Genomic DNA, 24,268 nt, shown 5'->3' on the forward strand with positions numbered 1-24,268 from the left:
GATATGTGATAGATGACGTATGTGATATCAGTGATATGTGATAGATGACATGTGATATCAGTGATATGTGATAAATGACATGTGATATCAGTGATGTGATAGATGACATATGTGATATCAGTGATATGTGATAGATGACATGTGATATCAGTGATATGTAATAGATGACATATGTGATATCAGTGATATGTGATAAATGACATGTGATATCAGTGATATGTGATAGATGACGTCTGTGATATCAGTGATATGTGATAGATGACGTCTGTGATATCAGTGATATGTGATAGATGACGTCTGTGATATGTGATAGATGATGTCTGTGATATCAGTGATATGTGATAGATGATGTCTGTGATATGTCATGTGATAAATGACGTCTGTGATATCAGCGATATGTGATAGATGACGTCTGTGATATCAGTCATGTGATAAATGACGTCTGTGATGTCAGCGATATGTGATAGATGACGTCTGTGATATGTGATAAATGACGTCTGTGATATCAGTCATGTGATAAATGACGTCTGTGATGTCAGCGATATGTGATAGATGACGTCTGTGATATGTGATAAATGACGTCTGTGATATCAGTCATGTGATAGATGACGTCTGTGATATCAGCGATATGTGATAGATGACGTCTGTGATATCAGTCATGTGATAAATGACGTCTGTGATGTCAGTGATATGTGATAGATGACGTCTGTGATATCAGCGATATGTGATAGATGACGTCTGTGATATCAGTCATGTGATAAATGACGTCTGTGATGTCAGCGATATGTGATAGATGACGTCTGTGATATGTGATAGATGATGTCTGTGATATCAGTGATATGTGATGATGATGTCTGTGATATGTCATGTGATAAATGACGTTTGTGATATCAGCGATATGTGATAGACGATGTCTGTGATATCAGTCATGTGATAAATGACGTCTGTGATATCAGCGATATGTGATAGATGACGTCTGTGATATCAGTCATGTGATAAATGACGTCTGTGATGTCAGCGATATGTGATAGATGACGTCTGTGATATGTGATAAATGACGTCTGTGATATCAGTCATGTGATAAATGACGTCTGTGATGTCAGCGATATGTGGTAGATGACGTCTGTGATATGTGATAAATGACGTCTGTGATATCAGTCATGTGATAGATGACGTCTGTGATATCAGCGATATGTGATAGATGACGTGTGTGATATCAGTCATGTGATAAATGACGTCTGTGATGTCAGCGATATGTGATAGATGACGGGGGGTGCCAGTACAGGAGTAGCACTGCTGCAGCCAGGCATGTCCTCTGAAAGCCGGAGGAGTGACTGCTCCAGTAAGGGGGGAAATAGGAGAGCAGGGCAGGCCAGATAGGTGCTGGTAGTGGGGGACTCAATTATTAGGGGAACAGATAGGGCAATCTGTCACAAAGACAGGGATCGTCGGACGGTGTGCTGCCTACCTGGCGCTCGAGTCCGACACATCGCTGATCGGGTGGACAGATTACTGGGAGGGGCTGGGGAGGACCCAGCGGTCATGGTGCACATTGGCACAAATGACAAAGTTAGAGGTAGGTGGAAGGTCCTTAAAGATGATTTCAGGGAATTAGGCTGCAAGCTGAAAGCAAGGACCTCCAACGTGGTATTTTCCGAAATACTGCCTGTACCACGTGCCACGCCAGAGAGGCAACGGGAGATTAGGGAGGTTAATAAGTGGCTCAAGAATTGGTGTAGGAAGGAGGGGTTTGGGTTCCTGCAGAACTGGGCCGACTTCTCAGTGGGCTACAGGCTCTACGCTAGGGACGGGCTGCACCTCAATGGGGAAGGTGCAGCTGTGCTGGGGGAGAAAATGGCTAGAAGGTTGGAGGAGTGTTTAAACTAGGGATTGGGGGGAGGGTATTTAATTTATAGGAGGGGAAGATAGGGCAGATAGAGACCTGGGCACAAATAAGGAAGTTGGGGGTGGCGGTGGCATGGGGGGTGGGGTTAGAACAGTTAGTAATTTAAGAAAGAATAGAGGTACAGAGAGTAACATCAAGTGCATGTATACTAATGCCAGAAGCCTCGCCAACAAAATGGACGAATTAGAACTAATGTTGTTGGAGCATAATTATGACATGGTGGGGATATCTGAGACGTGGCTGGATGAGAGCCATGACTGGGCTGTTAACTTGCAGGGCTATAGCCTGTTCAGAAATGACCGTACAGATAAGCGAGGGGGTGGGGTGTGTCTATATGTAAAATCGTCCTTAAAACCCATCCTGCGTGATAATATAGGTGAATTTAATGGAAATGTAGAGTCCCTGTGGGTGGAGATAAGGGGAGGGGGAAAATAATAAATTACTGATAGGGGTTTGTTATAAATCTCCAAAAATAATGGAAGCAATGGAGAATATCCTCGTAAAGCAAATAGATGAAGCTGCGACTCAAGGAGAAGTCATTATTATGGGGGACTTCAACTACCCTGAAATAGATTGGGGAACAGAAACCTGCAGTTCCAGCAAAGGTGATCGTGGTCTGACAACTATGAGAGACAATTACCTCTGACAACTGGTTCAGGACCCAACAAGAAGGGGGGCACTGCTAGACCTAATATTAACCAACAGGCCAGACCGCATAGCAAATATAAGGGTTGGGGGTCACTGGGGAATAGTGATCACAAAATAATAAGTTTTCATGTAACCTTTAATAAGATGGGTAGTAGAGGGGTGACAAGGACACTAAACTTCAGGAGGGCAAATTTCCAACGGATGAGAGAGGATCTTGGTGCAATTAACTGGGACGATATCCTGAGACACAAAAATACACAAAGAAAATGGGAGACGTTTATTAGCCTCCTGGATAGGACCTGTGCACAGTATATACCGTATGGGAATAAACATACTAGAAATAGGAGGAAACCAATATGGCTAAATAGAGCTGTAAGGGGCGCAATAAGGGACAAAAAGAAAGCATTTAGAGAATTAAAGGAAGTAGGTAGTGAGGAGGCATCAAATAAATACAGAAAATTAAATAAATTATGTAAAAAGCAAATCAAGGCAGCAAAGATTGAGACAGAGAGACTCATTGCCAGAGAGAGTAAAAATAATCCCAAAATATTCTTTAACTATATAAATAGTAAGAAACTAAAAAATGACAGTGTTGGCCCCCTTAAAAATAGTCTGGGTGAAATGGTGGATGAGGATGAGGAAAAAGCCAATCTGCTAAATGACTTTTTTTCATCAGTATTTACAAAAGAAAATCCCATGGCAGCCAATATGATCAGTGATAACAAAAATTCCCCATTAAGTGTCACCTTCTTAACCCAGCAGGAAGTACGGCGGCGTCTAAAAATCACAAAAATTGACAAATCTCCGGGCCCGGATGGGATACACCCCCGAGTACTGCAGGAACTAAGTACAGTCATTGATAGACCATTATTTTTAATCTTTAAAGAGTCCATAATAACAGGGTCTGTACCACAGGACTGGCGTCTAGCAAATGTGGTGCCAATATTCAAAAAGGGGCAAAAACTGAACTCGGTAATTATAGGCCAGTAAGCTTAACCTCTACTGTGGGTAAAATCCTGGAGGGCATTCTAAGGGATGCTATGCTGGAGTATCTGAAGAGGAATAACCTCATGACCCAGTATCAGCACGGGTTTACTAGGGACCGTTCATGTCAGACTAATTTGATCAGCTTCTATGAAGAGGTAAGTTCCGGACTGGACCAAGGGAACCCAGTGGACGTAGTATATATGGACTTTTCCAAAGCTTTTGATACGGTGCCACACAAAAGGTTGTTACATAAAATGAGAGTAATGGGGATAGGGGAAAATATGTGTAAGTGGGTTGAGAGCTGGCTCAGGGATAGGAAACAAAGGGTGGTTATTAATGGAGCACACTCGGACTGGGTCGCGGTTAGCAGTGGGGTACCACAGGGGTCAGTATTGGGCCCTCTTCTTTTTAACATATTTATTAATGACCTTGTAGGGGGCATTCAGAGTAGAATTTCAATATTTGCAGATGACACTAAACTCTGCAGGGTAATCAATACAGGGGAGGACAATTTTATATTACAGGATGATTTATGTAAACTAGAAGCTTGGGCTGATAAATGGCAAATGAGCTTTAATGGGGATAAATGTAAGGTCATGCACTTGGGTAGAAGTAATAAGCTGTATAACTATGTGCTTAATTCTAAAACTCTGGGCAAAACCGTCAATGAAAAAGACCTGGGTGTATGGGTGGATGACAAACTCATATTCAGTGGCCAGTGTCAGGCAGCTGCTACAAAGGCAAATAAAATAATGGGATGCATTAAAAGAGGCATAGATGCTCATGAGGAGAACATAATTTTACCTCTATACAAGTCACTAGTTCGACCACACTTAGAATACTGTGCACAGTTCTGGTCTCCGGTGTATAAGAAAGACATAGCTGAACTGGAGCGGGTGCAGAGAAGAGCGACCAAGGTTATTAGAGGACTGGGGGGTCTGCAATACCAAGATAGGTTATTACACTTGGGGCTATTTAGTTTGGAAAAACGAAGGCTAAGGGGTTATCTTATGTTAATGTATAAATATATGAGGGGACAGTACAAAGACCTTTCTGATGATCTTTTTAATCATAGACCTGAGACAGGGACAAGGGGGCATCCTCTACGTCTGGAGGAAAGAAGGTTTAAGCATAATAAGAGACACGGATTCTTTACTGTAAGAGCAGTGAGACTATGGAACTCTCTGCCGTATGATGTTGTAATGAGTGATTCATTGCTTCAATTTAAGAGGGGACTGGATGCCTTTCTGGAAAAGTATAATATTACAGGGTATATATATTAGATTCCTTGATAAGGCGTTGATCCAGGGAACTAGTCTGATTGCCGTATGTGGAGTCGGGAAGGAATTTTTTTCCCCATGGTGGAGTTACTCTTTGCCACATGGGGTTTTTTTGCCTTCCCCTGGATCAACATGTTAGGGCATGTTAGGTTAGGCTATGGGTTGAACTAGATGGACTTACAGTCTTCCTTCAACCTTAATAACTATGTAACTATGTAACGTCTGTGATATGTGATAAATGACGTCTGTGATATCAGTGATATGTGATAGATGACGTGTGATATCAGTCATGTGATAAATGACGTCTGTGATGTCAGCGATATGTGATAGATGACGTCTGTGATATGTGATAAATGACGTCTGTGATATCAGTCATGTGATAGATGACGTCTGTGATATCAGCGATATGTGATAGATGACGTCTGTGATATCAGTGATATGTGATAGATGACGTGTGATATCAGTCATGTGATAAATGACGTCTGTGATGTCAGCGATATGTGATAGATGACGTCTGTGATATGTGATAAATGACGTCTATGATATCCGTCATGTGATAGATGACGTCTGTGATATGTGATAGATGACGTGTGATATCAGTCATGTGATAAATGACGTCTGTGATATCAGTGATATGTGATAGATGACGTCTGTGATTTCAGTGATATGTGATAGATGACGTCTGTGATATCAGCGATATGTGATAGATGACGTCTGTGATATGTGATAGATGATGTCTGTGATATCAGTGATATGTGATAGATGACGTCTGTGATATCAGTGATATGTGATAGATGACGTGTGATATCAGTGATATGTGATAGATGACATGTGATATCAGTGATATGTGATAGATGACATATGTGATATCAGTGATATGTGATAAATGACATGTGATATCAGTGATATGTGATAGATGACATATGTGATATCAGTGATATGTGATAGATGACGTATGTGATATCAGTGATATGTGATAGATGACGTCTGTGATATCTGTGATATGTGATAGATGACATATGTGATATCAGTGATATGTGATAGATGACGTCTGTGATATCTGTGATATGTGATAGATGACTTATGATATCAGTGATATGTGATAGATGACTTATATCAGTGATATGTGATAGATGACGTCTGTGATATCAGTGATGTGTGATAGATGACGTATGTGATATCAGTGATATGTGATAGATGACGTATGTGATATCTGTGATATGTGATAGATGACATATGTGATATCAGTGATATGTGATAGATGACTTATGATATCTGTGATATGTGATAGATGACTTATCATATCAGTGATATGTGATAGATGACGTCTGTGATATCAGTGATATGTGATAGATGACGTATGTGATATCAGTGATATGTGATAGATGACGTATGTGACATCAGTGATATGTGATAGATGACTTATCATATCAGTGATATGTGATAGATGACGTCTGTGATATCAGTGATATGTGATAGATGACGTATGTGATATCAGTGATATGTGATAGATGACGTATGTGACATCAGTGATATGTGATAGATGACTTATCATATCAGTGATATGTGATAGATGACGTCTGTGATATCAGTGATATGTGATAGATGACGTATGTGATATCAGTGATATGTGATAGATGACGTATGTGATATCTGTGATATGTGATAGATGACATATGTGATATCAGTGATATGTGATAGATGACTTATGATATCTGTGATATGTGATAGATGACTTATCATATCAGTGATATGTGATAGATGATGTCTGTGATATCAGTGATATGTGATAGATGACGTCTGTGATATCAGTGATATGTGATAGATGACTTATGATATCAGTGATATGTGATAGATGACTTATCATATCAGTGATATGTGATAGATGACGTCTGTGATATCAGTGATATGTGATAGATGACGTATGTGATATCAGTGATATGTGATAGATGACGTATGTGATATCAGTGATATGTGATAGATGACGTCTGTGATATCTGTGATATGTGATAGATGACATATGTGATATCAGTGATATGTGATAGATGACTTATGATATCTGTGATATGTGATAGATGATGTCTGTGATATCAGTGATATGTGATAGATGACGTCTGTGATATCTGTGATATGTGATAGATGACATATGTGAAATCAGTGATATGTGATAGATGACTTATGATATCAGTGATATATGATAGATGACTTATGATATCAGTGATATGTGATAGATGACGTCTGTGATATCAGTCAAATGTGATAGATGACATCTGTGATATCAGTGATATGTCATAGATGACGTATGTGATATCAGTGATATGTGATAGATGACGTCTGTGATATCAGTGATATGTCATAGATGAAGTATGTGATATCAGTGATATGTGATAGATGACTTATGATATCAGTGATATGTGATAGATGACGTCTGTGATATCTGTGATATGTGATAGATGACTTATGATATCAGTGATATGTGATAGATGACTTATGATATCAGTGATATGTGATAGATGACGTCTGTGATATCAGTCAAATGTGATAGATGACATCTGTGATATCAGTGATATGTGATAGATGACTTATGATATCAGTCATATGTGATAGATGACTTATGATATGAGTGATATGTGATAGATGACTTATGATATCAGTGATATGTGATAGATGACGTCTGTGATATCTGTGATATGTGATAGATGACTTATGATATCAGTGATATGTGATAGATGACTTATGATATCAGTGATATGTGATAGATGACGTCTGTGATATCTGTGATATGTGATAGATGACTTATGACATCAGTGATATGTGATAGATGACGTCTGTGATATCATTGATATGTGATAGATGACGTCTGTGATATCAGTGATATGTCATAGATGACGTATGTGATATCAGTGATATGTGATAGATGACGTCTGTGATATCAGTGATATGTCATAGATGAAGTATGTGATATCAGTGATATGTGATAGATGACTTATGATATCAGTGATATGTGATAGATGACGTCTGTGATATGTGATAGATGACTTATGATATCAGTGATATGTGATAGATGACTTATGATATCAGTGATATGTGATAGATGACGTCTGTGATATCATTGATATGTGATAGATGACGTCTCTGATATCAGTGATGTCATAGATGACGTATGTGATATCAGTGATATGTGATAGATGACGTCTGTGATATCAGTCAAATGTGATAGATGACGTCTGTGATATCAGTGATATGTGATAGATGACGTCTGTGATATCAGTGATATGTGATAGATGACATGTGAAATCAGTAATATGTGATAGATGACGTCTGTGATATCTGTGATATGTGATAGATGACGTCTGTGATATCAGTGATATGTGATAGATGACATGTGAAATCAGTAATATGTGATAGATGACATGTGATATCAGTGATATGTGATATATGACATATGTGATATCAGTAATATGTGATAGATGACATGTGATATCAGTAATATGTGATAGATGACATGTGATATCAGTGATATGTGATAGATGACATATGTGATATCAGTAATATGTGATATCAGTGATATGTGATAGATGACGTCTGTGAAATCAGTGATATTATTATTATTATTATTATTTATTGTTATAGCGCCATTTATTCCATGGCGCTTTACAAGTGAGATGTGATAGATGACATATGTGATATCAGTGATATGTGATAGATGACGTCTGTGATATCAGTGATATGTGATAGATGACGTCTGTGAAATCAGTGATATGATAGATGACATGTGATATCAGTGATATGTGATAGATGACGTCTGTGATATCAGTAATATGTGATAGATGACATGTGATATCAGTGGTATGTGATAGATGACGTCTGTGATATCAGTGATATGTGATAGATGACGTCTGTGAAATCAGTGATATGTGATAGATGACGTCTGTGATATCAGTGATATGTCATAGATGACGTATGTGATATCAGTGATATGTGATAGATGACATGTGAAATCAGTAATATGTGATAGATGACATGTGATATCAGTGATATGTGATAGATGACATATGTGATATCAGTAATATGTGATAGATGACATGTGATATCAGTAATATGTGATAGATGACATGTGATATCAGTGATATGTGATAGATGACATATGTGATATCAGTAATATGTGATAGATGACATGTGATATCAGTGATATGTGATAGATGACGTCAGTGATATGTGATAGATGACGTATGTGATATCAGTCAAATGTGATAGATGACGTCTGTGATATCTGTGGTATGTGATACATGACGTCTGTGATGTCAGTGATATGTGATAGATGACGTCTGTGAAATCAGTGATATTATTATTATTATTATTTATTGTTATAGCGCCATTTATTCCATGGCGCTTTACAAGTGAGATGTGATAGATGACATATGTGATATCAGTGATATGTGATAGATGACATATGTGATATCAGTGATATGTGATAGATGACGTCTGTGATATCAGTAATATGTGATAGATGACGTCTGTGATATCAGTGATATGTGATAGATGACGTCTGTGAAATCAGTGATATGTGATAGATGACATGTGATATCAGTGATATGTGATAGATGACGTCTGTGATATCAGTAATATGTGATAGATGACATGTGATATCAGTGATATGTGATAGATGACGTCTGTGATATCAGTGATATGTGATAGATGACGTCTGTGAAATCAATGATATGTGATAGATGACGTCTGTGATATCAGTGATATGTGATAGATGACGTATGTGATATCAGTGATATGTGATAGATGACGTCTGTGATATCAGTAATATGTGATAGATGACATGTGATATCAGTGATATGTGATAGATGACGTCTGTGATATCAGTGATATGTGATAGATGACGTCTGTGAAATCAGTGATATGTGATAGATGACGTCTGATATCAGTGATATGTGATAGATGACGTATGTGATATCAGTGATATGTGATAGATGACGTCTGTGATATCGGTCAAATGTGATAGATGACGTCTGTGATATCAGTGATATGTCATAGATGACGTATGTGATATCAGTGATATGTGATAGATGACGTCTGTGATATCAGTCAAATGTGATAGATGACATATGTGATATCAGTGATATGTGATAGATGACATGTGAAATCAGTAATATGTGATAGATGACATGTGATATCAGTGATATGTGATAGATGACATATGTGATATCAGTGATATGTGATAGATGACGTCTGTGATATCAGTCAAATGTGATAGATGACGTCTGTGATATCAGTGATATGTGATAGATGACATATGTGATATCAGTAATATGTGATAGATGACATGTGATATCAGTAATATGTGATAGATGACGTCTGTGATATCTGTGATATGTGATAGATGACATATGTGATATCAGTGATATGTGATAGATGACTTATGATATCAGTGATATGTGATAGATGATGTCTGTGATATCAGTGATATGTGATAGATGACGTCTGTGATATCAGTGATATGTGATAGATGACGTCTGTGATATCAGTCAAATGTGATAGATGACGTCTGTGATATCTGTGGTATGTGATAGATGACATGTGTGATATCAGTGATATGTGATAGATGACGTCTGTGATATCAGTGATATGTGATAGATGACGTCTGTGATATCAGTGATATGTGATAGATGACGTCTGTGATATCAGTGATATGTGATAGATGACGTCTGTGATATCAGTGATATGTGATAGATGACGTCTGTGATATCAGTGATATGTGATAGATGACGTCTGTGATATCAGTGATATGTGATAGATGACGTCTGTGATATCAGTGATATGTGATAGATGACGTCTGTGATATCAGTGATATGTGATAGATGACATGTGATGTCAGTGATATGTGATAGATGACGTGTGATATCAGTAATATGTGATTGATGACATATGTGATATCAGTGATATGTGATAGATGACGTCTGTGATATCTGTGATATGTGATAGATGACGTCTGTGAAATCAGTGATATGTGATAGATGACATATGTGATATCAGTGATATGTGATAGATGACATATGTGATATCAGTGATATGTGATAGATGACGTCTGTGATATCAGTGATATGTGATAGATGACGTCTGTGATATCAGTGATATGTGATAGATGACGTCTGTGATATCAGTGATATGTGATAGATGACGTCTGTGATATCAGTGATATGTGATAGATGACATGTGATATCAGTGATATGTGATAAATGACGTCTGTGAAATCAGTGATATGTGATAGATGACATGTGATATCAGTAATATGTGATAGATGACGTCTGTGATATCAGTCAAATGTGATAGATGACGTCTGTGATATCAGTGATATGTCATAGATGACGTATGTGATATCAGTGATATGTGATAGATGATGTCTGTGATATCAGTGATATGTGATAGATGACATCTGTGATATCAGTGATATGTGATAGATGACATGTGATATCAGTGATATGTGATAGATGACGTCTGTGAAATCAGTGATATGTGATAGATGACATCTGTGATATCAGTGATATGTGATAGATGACGTCTGTGAAATCAGTCAGATGTGATAGATGACGTATGTGATATCAGTGATATGTGATAGATGACGTCTGTGATATCAGTGATATGTGATAGATGACATGTGATATCAGTGATATCTGATATGTGATAGATGATGCCAGTGATATGTGAAACTGGACTGAACTGGTGTCATTACATTTTCAGGCCAGTCGGAGTGATCTGCTACTTGTGGTGAGTACATTGTAATGAGAATATTGGGTAGTTAATAGGCTAAAACTGACAATTGCTGTTATTAGAAAATTACTTGTCTGAAGTGGTTGTCAGTTCCCTTTCCCCACACGTGTAAAACAGACAAGACAGTGAGAGCGGCAGATGCAGGTACGAGGAAGTTCCTCAAAGATGCACAAAAGGCTGAACATATGTTATACTCTAGTCACATCCAGAGCTGCAGTAAGGATCCTCTAAAAGGTTGGCACCTACTGATGTGTGGATGATGCAGGCCCCTGAACATCTAAGTCTATGGTTAGCACTGAATTTACCCCAGGTATACTATATCGTGTCTCTTCTTTATTTTGCGCAGTCTGATCAGCGCCTCTTTGCCCCCTTTTGCTGGTCGCTCACTTTCTTACCTTGTCTCTATTTTGCACACTCTGATCAGGGCCTCTTTTCCTCCTCTCACTGGTCATTCACTTTCTCACCTCTTCTTTCTTTTACACAGTCTGATCAGCGCTTCTTTTCCTCCTCTCGCTGGTCACTTACTTTCTCGCCTCTCCTCTATTTAGCACACTCTGATCAGCGCCTCTTTGCCTCCTCCAATTGGTCACTCACTTTCTTGCCGCTTCTCTATTTTACGCAGTCTGGTCAGCGCCTATTTGCCTCCTCTCACTGATCTCTCACTTTCTTGCCTCTTCTCTATTTTGCAAACTCTGATCAGCACTCCTTTGCCTCCTCCAACTGGTTGCTTAGTTTATTGCCTTTTCTCTGTTTTACCCACTCTGATCAGCGCCTCTTTGCCCCCTTTCACTGGATGCTCACTTTTTTTTGCTTTTTCTCTGCTTTGCCCACTCTGATCAGCGCCTCTTTGCCCCCTTTCGCTGGTCGCTCACTTTCTTTCCTTTTCTCTGTTTTGCAGACTCCGATCAGCGCCTCTTTGCCCCTTTCGCTGGTCGCTCACTTTCTTGCCTTTTCCTTGCTTTGCCCACTCTGATCAGCGCCTCTTTGCTCCCTTTCACTGGACGCTCACTTTTTTTGCCTTTTCTCTGCTTTGCCCACTCTAATCATCGCCTCTTTGCCCCCTTTCGCTGGTCATTCACTTTCTTGCTTTTTCTCTGTTTTGCCCACTCTGATCAGCGCCTCTTTGCCCCTTTCGCTGGTCACTCACTTTTTTTGCCTTTTCTCTGCTTTGCCCACTCTGATCAGCGCCTCTTTGCCCCTTTCGCTGGTCACTCATTTTTTTTTGCCTTTTCTCTGTTTTGCCCACTCTGATCAGCGCCTCTTTGCCCCTTTCGCTGGTTGCTCACTTTCTTGCCTTTTCTCTGTTTTGCACACTCTGATCGGCGCCTCTTTGCCCCTTTCGCTGGTCGCTCACTTTCTTGCCTTTTCTCTCTTTTGCCCATTCTGATCAGCGCCGCTTTGCCCCTTTCGCTGGTCGCTCACTTTCTTGCCTTTTCTCTGTTTTGTCCACTCTAATCAGCACCTTTTTGCCCCTTTCGCTGGTCGCTCACTTTCTTGCCTTTTCTCTGTTTTGCACACTCTGATCAGCGCCTCTTTGCCCCTTTTGCTGGTCGCTCACTTTCTTTCCTTTTCTCTGTTTTGTCCACTCTGATCAGCGCCTCTTTGCCCCTTTCGCTGGTCGCTCACTTTCCTGCCTTTTCTCTGTTTTGCACACTCTGATTAGCGCCTCTTTGCCCCTTTCGCTGGTCGCTCACTTTCTTGCCTTTTCTCTGTTTTGCACACTCTGATCAGCGCCTCTTTGCCCCTTTTGCTGGTCGCTCACTTTCTTTCCTTTTCTCTGTTTTGTCCACTCTGATCAGCGCCTCTTTGCCCCTTTCGCTGGTCGCTCACTTTCTTGCCTTTTCTCTGTTTTGCACACTCTGATCAGCGCCTCTTTGCCCCTTTCGCTGGTCGCTCACTTTCTTGCCTTTTCTCTGTTTTGCACACTCTGATCAGTGCCTCTTTGCCCCTTTTGCTGGTCGCTCACTTTCTTGCCTTTTCTCTGTTTTGCACACTCTGATCAGCGCCTCTTTGCCCCTTTCGCTGGTCGCTCACTTTCTTGCCTTTTCTCAGTTTTGTCCACTCTGATCAGTGCCTCTTTGCCCCTTTCGCTGGTCGCTCACTTTTAGCCTTTTCTCTGTTTTGCACACTCTGATCAGCGCCTCTTTGCCCCTTTCGCTGGTTGCTCACTTTTAGCCTTTTCTCTGTTTTGCACACTCTGATCAGCGCCTCTTTGCCCCTTTCGCTGGTCGCTCACTTTCTTGCCTTTTCTCAGTTTTGTCCACTCTGATCAGCACCTCTTTGCCCCTTTCGCTGGTCGCTCACTTTTAGCCTTTTCTGTTTTGCACACTCTGATCAGCGCCTCTTTGCCCCTTTCGCTGGTCGCTCACTTTCTTGCCTTTTCTCTGTTTTGCACACTCTGATCAGCACCTCTTTGCCCCTTTCGCTGGTCGCTCACTTTCTTGCCTTTTCTCTGTTTTGTCCACTCTGATCAGCGCCTCTTTGCCCCTTTCGCTGGTCGCTCACTTTTTTGCCTTTTCTCTGTTTTGCACACTCTGATCAGCGCCTCTTTGCCCCTTTCGCTGGTCGCTCACTTTCTTGCCTTTTCTCTGTTTTGCACACTCTGATCAGCGCCTCTTTGCCCCTTTCGCTGGTCGCTCACTTTCTTGCCTTTTCTCAGTTTTGTCCACTCTGATCAGCACCTCTTTGCCCCTTTCGCTGGTCGCTCACTTTCTTGCCTTTTCTCTGTTTTGCACACTCTGATCAGCGCCTCTTTGCCCCTTTCGCTGGTCGCTCACTTTCTTGCCTTTTCTCTGTTTTGTCCACTCTGATCAGCGCCTCTTTGCCCCTTTCGCTGGTCGCTCACTTTCTTGCCTTTTCTCTGTTTTGCACACTCTGATCAGCGCCTCTTTGCCCCTTTCGCTGGTCGCTCACTTTCTTGCCTTTTCTCTGTTTTGCACACTCTGATCAGCGCCTCTTTGCCCCTTTCGCTGGTCGCTCACTTTCTTGCCTTTTCTCAGTTTTGTCCACTCTGATCAGCACCTCTTTGCCCCTTTCGCTGGTCGCTCACTTTTAGCCTTTTCTGTTTTGCACACTCTGATCAGCGCCTCTTTGCCCCTTTCGCTGGTCGCTCACTTTCTTGCCTTTTCTCTGTTTTGTCCACTCTGATCAGCGCCTCTTTGCCCCTTTCGCTGGTCGCTCACTTTTTTGCCTTTTCTCTGTTTTGCACACTCTGATCAGCGCCTCTTTGCCCCTTTCGCTGGTCGCTCACTTTCTTGCCTTTTCTCTGTTTTGCACACTCTGATCAGCGCCTCTTTGCCCCTTTCGCTGGTCGCTCACTTTCTTGCCTTTTCTCAGTTTTGTCCACTCTGATCAGCACCTCTTTGCCCCTTTCGCTGGTCGCTCACTTTCTTGCCTTTTCTCTGTTTTGCACACTCTGATCAGCGCCTCTTTGCCCCTTTCGCTGGTCGCTCACTTTCTTGCCTTTTCTCTGTTTTGCACACTCTGATCAGCGCCTCTTTGCCCCTTTCGCTGGTCGCTCACTTTCTTGCCTTTTCTCTGTTTTGTCCACTCTGTTCAGCACCTCTTTGCCCCTTGCGCTGGTCGCTCACTTTCTTGCCTTTTCTCTGTTTTGCACACTCTGATCAGCGCCTCTTTGCCCCTTTCGCTGGTCGCTCACTTTCTTGCCTTTTCTCTGTTTTGCACACTCTGATCAGCACCTCTTTGCCCTTTTCGCTGGTCGCTCACTTTCTTGCCTTTTATCTGTTTTGCAGTCTGGTCAGCGCTTCGCCATTTGCAGGTCAGAATGACAGAGAGACGCTGATGAATGTACAACAAGGAAAGATCAACTGGAGCTGTCCGGCCTTCACCCAGCTGAGCGCCGATGCACAACACTTCATGATGGCGACCGTCCACATGTCTCCTGAGTGAGTCCATCCGTGTGAACCTCACAGCACACATGCCACATATAATGGTTACTCATCATTTTAGCATCTTTGACTGCTGTCAATGAATGAAAGTATTTGTAATTACATCCACACACCGAATACCCTGTCCTGACCCAGTCCTACTCACAGCTGAGGATTTGTTACAGTGTATCAGTGTATACAGTTTTCAGTCACACACTGCAGCATCAGGCTGATAGCTCTCGCCTGCAGATATATTGTGACAAACCCTCAGCTTTAGAGCAGGGGCTGGATACATTGTATCTCTTCTGCTTTCTATCACTAACTGTCTGCGTTCTTGGTCCTGGCAGCGCCCGTCTCAGCGCCAGCGATTGCATCCAGCATCGGTGGTTTACGGTGAGTAGTGTGGGATATTTTGTATTTTTCTGGCTGTGACACAGATATGTGGTAATATTATAGTATTGTTCCTTTAGACTGCACCAGTGTGTTATTACCTGCTCTTGTGTAAGCACGACTTAATTTGTTTATTCCTCTTTTCCTTCTCCCCTTCTTTCTTTTCTTATTGTTCTCTTCTTCTTCTAATCATTTTATCATTCCACCTCTTATTCATCCTTATTTTTCTACTTCTTCCTCTTCTCATCCTTTCATGCTCTTTCTTCTCCTTTTTCTTACTTCTTTTCCTCTCTATTTCTTCTCTTCCTTTTTCTCCTCCTCCTCTCCTTTCTCCTCCTTTTTCTTCTGCTCTCTTCCTACTCCTCTCCTTTTCCTTGTCGTCTTTCTTCTTTTTTCCCTTTTCACCTATACTTTGTCCCCTCTTTCTTTTTTCTTCCTTCTACTCTACGTCTTCTAACCTTTCTTTTTATCCTCTTTCTATTCATCTTTTCCTTTTTCTTCTCTTTCATCTTCTTTTACTCATCTATTCCTTCTCTTCTTCTCTTCCTCTTCTATCTTCTCCTCTTCTTTTTCACCTTTTTTTCTCCTCTTCCTCTTTCTTTCTCTATTCATCTTCTTCCGCTATTCCTTTTCCTCTTTCTCCTGCACTTCTTCTCATTTTCTTCTGTTCTACTTCCCCTTTCTTCTCCTTTCTCTCCCTTCTTCTCTTCCGCTGTTCTTCTCCTTCTTTTTTCTCCTTTTATTCTCCTCTTTCTCCACATCATCTCCACTCTTCCTTCTCCTCTTCCGCTTTCTTCTTCTCTTTTTTTCTCCTAGCTTCCAGTCCTGTTCTTCACCTCTTCCTCTTCTTCTGTTCTTCTTCCCTTTATCCTCTTCTTCTAATTTATTCCTTCTCCTCTTTTTCTTTCTCCTCCTCTCTCTTCTCCTTTTCTTATTTTCTTCTCTTCTTCTTCTTCTGTTTTTCTTCGCCTCCTCTTCTCCTTTTTTCCTTCTCCTCCTCTTTCTCTCTCTTCTTGTTGTTCTTCTTCTGTTTTTCTTCATCTATTCCTCTTCATCTCGTTTACATTTTTTTCTTGTCTATTCTTTCTCCTTTTCGTTTTCTTCTCCTCCTCCTCTTCTCTTCCTCTTTCTTCTCCTTTCTCCTCTCCTCCATTTTCTCCTCCTCTTCTTCTTCTTGTTTCTTTGTTCTTTTCCTTTTCTTCTCTTTCTTCACCTCATCTTCACTCTTCCTCTGTCTTCTCTTCTTCCATTCTTCTTTTTATCTCCTCTCCTCTCTTCCTTCACTTCTCCTTCTACTCTTCTTTGTCCTCCTCTTTCTTCTCCTCTTCCTATCTCTCTTCTCCTTTTCCTCTTCCCCATTCTTCTTCTCCTCTCTTCCTTTATTTTTCTTCTCTCGCCTCTCCTTTCTCCTCCTCCTCTTCACTTAATCTTCTTGTCTTCTTCTGTTCTTCTCTCTTCATTCTCTGCATCTTCTCCTCCTCTTTGTCTCCTCCTCTCTTCTTTCTTCTCATCATCTTTCTTTTCCTCCTCTTCCTCCTCCTCTTTTTATCCTCTCTTCCTTCTCTTCTTCTGTCTCACATGACAGACCTGAGAGTTATCTACGAGGTGAACTGTCAAGATGACATTTAGACATTATGAGGAGAGCTGGGATTTTTTCTGTTCTGTTGTCCGATTAATGATCCTTTGGGTCCAACTGCGACTTAAATCGGGGCACCAACAATTGAGAAACATAGAGCTCCGCAGACACTGACCAGACACAACAGGCCACATCTTACCTCCACTGACAGTTCTAATCATTTCTTGGTGTCCATATTCTATTCCAGATGAGCTCCGGTCCTGAGGACACTCAACCAATCATCTCCAAGAACCTGCGATTCCTTGTTGCTCGCAGCCGCTGGCAGGTGAGTGGAAGAACATAATGATTAGAATTGAGCAAAGCAAATTCACAGGAAGGGTCCTGGTCCACCGGCCTTGTTGGTCCTTCGTGGCACTGCGAACTCCCGACTACCTTCAAGCATCCTGGGCGGCTCTCTGATTAAGGGACCATCTATATGTCATGAGTCATCACACCGCAACCACATTACATCTCCAAGCCTACTAATCAGAAGAGGCCATTCAGGTCAGATATTTGGTTGCAGTCAGTGGGTGATGGTTTGCAGAGCCTGGGCCTGTGACGTAGAGAACCTAGTTGACACGCATGGTGCAGAAATGTTGCTGTCTCATTTTTAAGGTTTACAGCAGTGTTTGGTACTGGGAATCCCACACCTTCTTCTCACTGGTGATGTAGAGAGGGGACAGCTCATCCCCCAATCTACAAGCGGCACCCTCCTAATATAGTCACACTGTGCTGAGAAAATACTCAGGAAGCCAAGCTTGAGTCATCATGAGGAAAGATGCCTCATGTTCCCTGTGATTCAGAGCTGTCACCCAGGGTGCCATAGTGACAACGTTCCTGCTCTGAGAAAATAGCATCCTGAAAAATGCAGAAATGTCCTTGTTTTTCAAGCTCCATGATAAATGAGCTTTTCCTTGAATAGTCTATATATTGTATGACCGCTGCGGATAATAACACAACTATTGTTGGTTGTTATTATTATTTTACTGATGATATTCTCAAGTTTTGGGGAATTACAACACAACATGACAATAAGTATGTGTGATAGGTAAAAAATGTTGCCCATAAACCATCAGGTCAGCATTAACATTGTCATCCTGCCCAGCTGTAATAGATTTGGTCAGGAACCGGACGTGCACCCATACCGTTCTATTCATCCCCAGAAACTCCTGGTTCTTGAACCCTGTGCCATATTCTGTGAATTCACCTGGTAACTTTTACCACCTTTGTGTTTTCAGCGCTCGTTGATGTGTTATAAATCCATCCTGGTGATGAGGTCCATCCCGGAGCTTCTGAATGGAAGGCTGGAGAGCACGTCACTGGGCATCCCCCGACACTTGGTGGAATGCAGCAGCTCCTCATCCAGTAGTGGCTCCTCTTCTGATAACGAGAGTGACATCAGTCCCACTGCGAGAGATTGCAACCCTTCTCTTGAGCTGCACTTGTCCATTTTCAAAATGTCTGAAAATGAAACACTGGAAAAGTCGGAATCTGAAATGACCAAAGACGATAAAGACATCTTAGAAGACAAGAAAATGGAAAGTCCAGATGTCTCGCCAATTACAAGACACAAACGTGAACATGATAGCGTCATTGACTCAGCCAAAAGCCAAAAGGATCTGGAGGAAGATGACAAAATGTTGGTTCATTCTGTGGAGTTCTCTCCAGGAAGGCGACTCATGCACAAATCCGCCACAATTGAAGTTGGGAGCCTTGCTTCTAAAAAGCCAAAAACTGGGTCCTTTGTTAGGGGGACTTCTGCCGACAGTGCTCTGCTACTTCAGAGAGCTGCCGACAAACCTTCATTAGTGTGTGTGCCGAGGCAGAGTATCATCAATAGCACCTTCTACAGCCAGGATTCTGAAGGACCTGCTGTGGCTCTAAAAGATGGCTCACTGAAAGAGAAAGACTTCATCCGACACCGGGAGCGAGCTCGCAGGAGTTTAATGAAGGCCGGATATTCGCCAAAAATACTGAGTGGTTTGCGAGAACCACTACTGGAACAGTTCGCCATGGAACACAGAATGTTGTCTGACCAAGAAGGACAGCTCGGCTCCCTCAAGAAATCTGCTTCCTTTGACACAGCAAAGGGCTCCTTAAGGTCCTCATTCAAGGTGTCCAGCAGAAGTCGTTCTCTTGATGACTACAAATCACGAGCCTTGAGTGTCTATAAAGGGACTGTGGTGGAAGAACCAGATCCTCAGAAAGCTGAACAAGGAACATTTAAGAAGATGGACACTGACCAACATCCAGATGACTCTGCTAGGCCGCTCTCTGCACCTCCTGAGAGCCGTCCATATTCTGCACCTGTAACGCTGTCTTCCACACAAAGACCTCTGTCTGCACCCCCTACAGATAGAGACCGCACTATTCTAGCAGTTTTCCATCAGCATCCTATACTGGAGACTACCGGAAGTAGGGAAAGACCATCATCTGTACCACCACAGCTTGAAGAAAGTACCGTAATAGCATTTGTGAGACCAAGTCACACACCAGAAACTGCAGAGATGGGAAGAACAGACCCAGTAATTGCTGCACCACAATCTCCTTACCACGTCCAGGACCAAAGTCTCCCCACCTTAGACATTCGTGGTGGAGTGACGTTTACTGTCCATAGCACTTCTAAGGGAAATGACTTTCTTACCACTGATGATTCTTCAGAAGGAGATAAATGCACAGAAGCTGTTATTGTGGACAAGATGAGAAGCGAAGAGTTTGAGGTTTGTGTAGGGTCCAAACCAGAAGAGTCAATTAGATTTGTAGTAAACAACACAGCTTTGACTGTGATACATCAGGAGAGCATACAGGAACATGTCACAACATGTGAAAGCACCAGCCCTACCCCCGCACCAATGCTGATAGCTACAACCATAACAGCATCAGAAGATCAGACCCCCAAACCTACGATTACAACTGAGATCATAGTCGCACAACCTGGTGATGGAGACAAGATATCACCAATCGATCAAACACTCGACCTCCGGAAAGGTCATAGAGAAGAAATGTCTCCAGCTGAAAAGATAGAAACTATCCAGGACTTGCAGATCTCGCCGGATGACCATAATTCTTCTCCACACAGCGATGGTCGCCAAGTTGTAGGTGGAGATTTGCAGTGTCCTGAATATAGTGATGGAAACCGTGCTGCACTGGAGGACTTGCTCGGAGAGATGTTCTCTTTATCAGATGAGATGGATGTGCTGGCAAGTGAACAGAAACCGATCAGCCAAGAAGCTTTTCCTCATATTCATGCCCCAGGATTACAAGATGTCCCTGTGGACTGTCCTGTGATGGACACAGACCACAGCCCTATGGAGCAGATCCTGAAGGAGCCAGAGGTCTCTTCGGTCTCACAGTGTAGCTTCTATGAAAGTCTCTCTCGGGCTGAGGCCTCCACCATTGAGAGCCGCAGCTCCAGTAAGACATTTATTTCCCATTCAGACAGCTCTGGCACAGGGCGACGATCTGACAACTTCTCAGACTTTGATGAAGCTGGTCGACATTCAGAGGTGTCACTGGTGGAGATTGGTGGAATTCATGCTGAGCAATCATCCATGAGTCCCAAATGTCTCCTAGTTGCCGCTGCGCCTTCCCATCTTCATGATTTTTATGACATATTTGCATCTCCGCAGAAGTCTCTGTTAATAGAAGAAGAAAAGTTCTCATTGTCATCTTCGACCTCTCCACATCCTTCAGAATATGGTGAAACAACCATGGAAACATCGTCTGATGCGGCAGGGAGGGATGTCCATGCTAGTCTCCCTCTGCAGCCTTTGGACCTACAGCAAAGCACAAAGAAAGACAGAAAATCCTCAAGGAAACGGATAAAACTCTTCCGACCTCAAGGGAAAGCGGAGAGAATTGTGAAAAGCACAGAAACCAGTCTGAAGCAGAAGGTGAAAGCGTCTGTGGCCAACATATCCCGAATCATCAAAAGGAAACCCAGAAATGGGAAAGAAGGTGAAAAAAAGGAAAGAATCTGAGCAATATGACCCCCAATCTACCCCTAATACCTCCATATACTCCACCGTGTGCAGCAAATCCCCCTCATACTGTATATACCCCCACATACCTGAAATTCACCCTTATACCAAATACACCCACATCCAGACATAACCCCGACCGCGTGACCGGATGTAACTCTGCTAGCGTGACCGAACATGACTCCACCGATGTGACCGGACGTGACCCCGACTGTGTGACCGGACATGACCCCACCAACGTGACCCCACCTGCATGATCTGGAAAGATGTGTGACTAAACCTGACTGCGGCTATGTGACTGGGCATGACCCTGACTGTGTGACTGGGCATGACTCCACCGATGTGACCCCACCTGCATGACATGAAAAGATGACTCTGCCTGTGTGACTAAACCTGACCCTAACTGTGTGACCTGAATTGACTCCACCGATGTGACCCCACCTGCATGACATGAAAAGATGACTCTGCCTGTGTGACTAAACCTGGCCCCAACTGTGTGACCGGACATGACTCCACCGATATGACCCCACCTGCATGACATGAAAAGATGACTCTGCCTGTGTGACTAAACCTGACCCTGACTGTGTGACCGGACATGACTCCACCGATATGACCCCACCTGCATGACATGAAAAGATGACTCCGCCTGTGTGACTAAACCTGACCACGGCTATGTGACTGGGCATGACCCCAACTGTGTGACCGGATGTGACCCCACCAACGTAATCCCACCTCCATTATTATTATTTTTATTATTATTTATTTATAAAGCACCATTGATTCCATGGTGCTGTACATGAGAAGGGGTTACATACAAGTTACAAATATCACTTACAGTAAACTAACAATGACTGATACAGAGGGGCGAGGACCCTGCCCTTGTGGGCTTACATTCTGCAGGATTATGGGGAAGGAGACAGTAGGTTGGGGGTTGCAGGAGCTCCGGTGTTGGTGAGGCGGTAGCTTCGGTAGTGATGAGGAGGCAGTGGGGTCAGTGAAGGCTGTAGGCTTTCCTGAAGAGATGAGTTTTCAGGTTCCGTCTGAAGGATCCGAATGTGGTGGATAACCGGACGTGTTGGGGCAGAGAATTCCAGAGGATGGGGGATATTCGGGAGAAGTCTTGGAGGCGATTGGATGAGGAGCGAATAAGTGTGGAGGAGAGAAGGAGGTCTTGGGAGGACCGGAGATTACGTGAGGGAAGATATATGGAGATTAGGTCAGAGATATATGGAGGAGACAGGTTATGGATGGCTTTGTAGGTCAGTATTAGTAATTTGAACTGCATACGCTGAGGGAATGGGAGCCAGTGAAGAGATTTGCAGAGGGGGGAAGCGGAGGAGTAGCGAGGAGAGAGATGGATTAGTCGGGCAACAGAGTTAAGGATGGACTGGAGAGGTGCAAGGGTGTTAGCAGGGAGGCCGCAGAAAAGGATGTTGCAGTAGTCAAGGCAGGAGATGATGAGGGCATGCACAAGCATTTTAGTAGATTGAAGGTTGAGGAAAGGACGGATTCTGGAGATATATTTGAGCTGGAGGCGACAGGAGGTGGAAAGAGCTTGGATGTGCGGTTTGAAGGACAGGGCAGAGTCGAAGGTTACTCCGAGGCAGAGGACTTCCGGTACGGGGGAAAGCATGATGTCATTGATTGCGATAGATAGGTCAGGTAAGGAAGATCTATGGGATGGAGGAAAGATGATGAGTTCAGATTTGTCCACATTGAGTTTGAGGAAGCGAGAAGAGAAGAAGGAGGATATGGCTGATAGACACTTCGGGATTCTGGACAGCAGAGCGGTCACGTCTGGGCCAGGGAGGTAGATCTGAGTGTCATCAGCATAGAGGTGGTACTGGAATCCATGGGACTTTATGAGTTGTCCCAAGCCAAGTGTATAGATTGAGAAGAGTAGGGGTCCTAGAATAGAGCCTTGGGGGACTCCAACAGAGAGAGGGTGGGATGAGGAGGTAGTGTGGGAGTGGGAGACGCTGAATGTGCGGTTGGAAAGGTATGAGGAGATCCAGGATAGGGCGAGGTCTTTGATGCCAAAGGAGGAGAGGATCTGTAGTAGGAGGAAGTGATCAACTGTGTCAAAAGCAGAGGACAGGTCTAGAAGGAGGAGTACAGAGTATTGTCCATAGTGTTGAGCGATACCGTCCGATACTTGAAAGTATCGGTATCGGAAAGTATCGGCCGATACCGGCATAGTATCGGATCCAATCCGATACCGATACCCGATACCAATACAAGTCAATGGGACTCAAGTATCGGACGGTATCCCTGATGGTTCCCAGGGTCTGAAGGAGAGGAAACTCTCCTTCAGGCCCTGGGATCCATATTAATGTGTAAAAGAAAGAATTAAAATAAAAAATATTGCTATACTCACCTCTCCGACGCAGCCTGGACCTCACCGAGGGAACCGGCAGCGTTCTTTGCTTAAAATTCGCGCGTTTACTTCCTTACGTGAAGTCCCGGCTTGTGATTGGTCGCGTGCCGCCCATGTGGCCGCGACGCGACCAATCACAGCAAGCCGTGACGTAATTTCAGGTCCTTCAGGATTTTAAAATTACGTTCTGGCTTGTGATTTTAAAATGCGCGCGTGTCCAGCCTCCCGTGACGTCACGGCTTGTGATTGGTCGCGTCGCCCATGTGACCGCGACGCGACCAATCACAAGCCAGAACGTAATTTTAAAATCCTGAAGGACCTGAAATTACGTCACGGCTGGCTTGTGATTGGTCGCGTCGCGGCCACATGGGCGGCACGCGACCAATCACAAGCCGGGACTTCACGTAAGGAAGTAAAC

General features: G+C 42.9%; 1 protein-coding gene across 1 annotated transcript in view; it reads left to right on the forward strand.

Moving 5' to 3' along the window:
• The window catches only part of OBSCN (obscurin, cytoskeletal calmodulin and titin-interacting RhoGEF), an 860,705-nt gene that overhangs the window by 797,062 nt on the left and 39,375 nt on the right, over positions 1-24,268 (forward strand). The window contains exons 99-103 of the mRNA XM_077269354.1: positions 11,572-11,598; positions 15,354-15,506; positions 15,836-15,881; positions 17,702-17,779; positions 18,732-21,450. Of these exons, the coding sequence (XP_077125469.1) occupies positions 11,572-11,598; positions 15,354-15,506; positions 15,836-15,881; positions 17,702-17,779; positions 18,732-21,450 (3,023 nt within the window). The remainder of the gene's footprint in view (positions 1-11,571; positions 11,599-15,353; positions 15,507-15,835; positions 15,882-17,701; positions 17,780-18,731; positions 21,451-24,268) is intronic.

The sequence above is a fragment of the Ranitomeya variabilis genome, chromosome 6 (assembly GCF_051348905.1).
Source record: "Ranitomeya variabilis isolate aRanVar5 chromosome 6, aRanVar5.hap1, whole genome shotgun sequence".
Lineage (NCBI taxonomy): Eukaryota > Metazoa > Chordata > Amphibia > Anura > Dendrobatidae > Ranitomeya > Ranitomeya variabilis.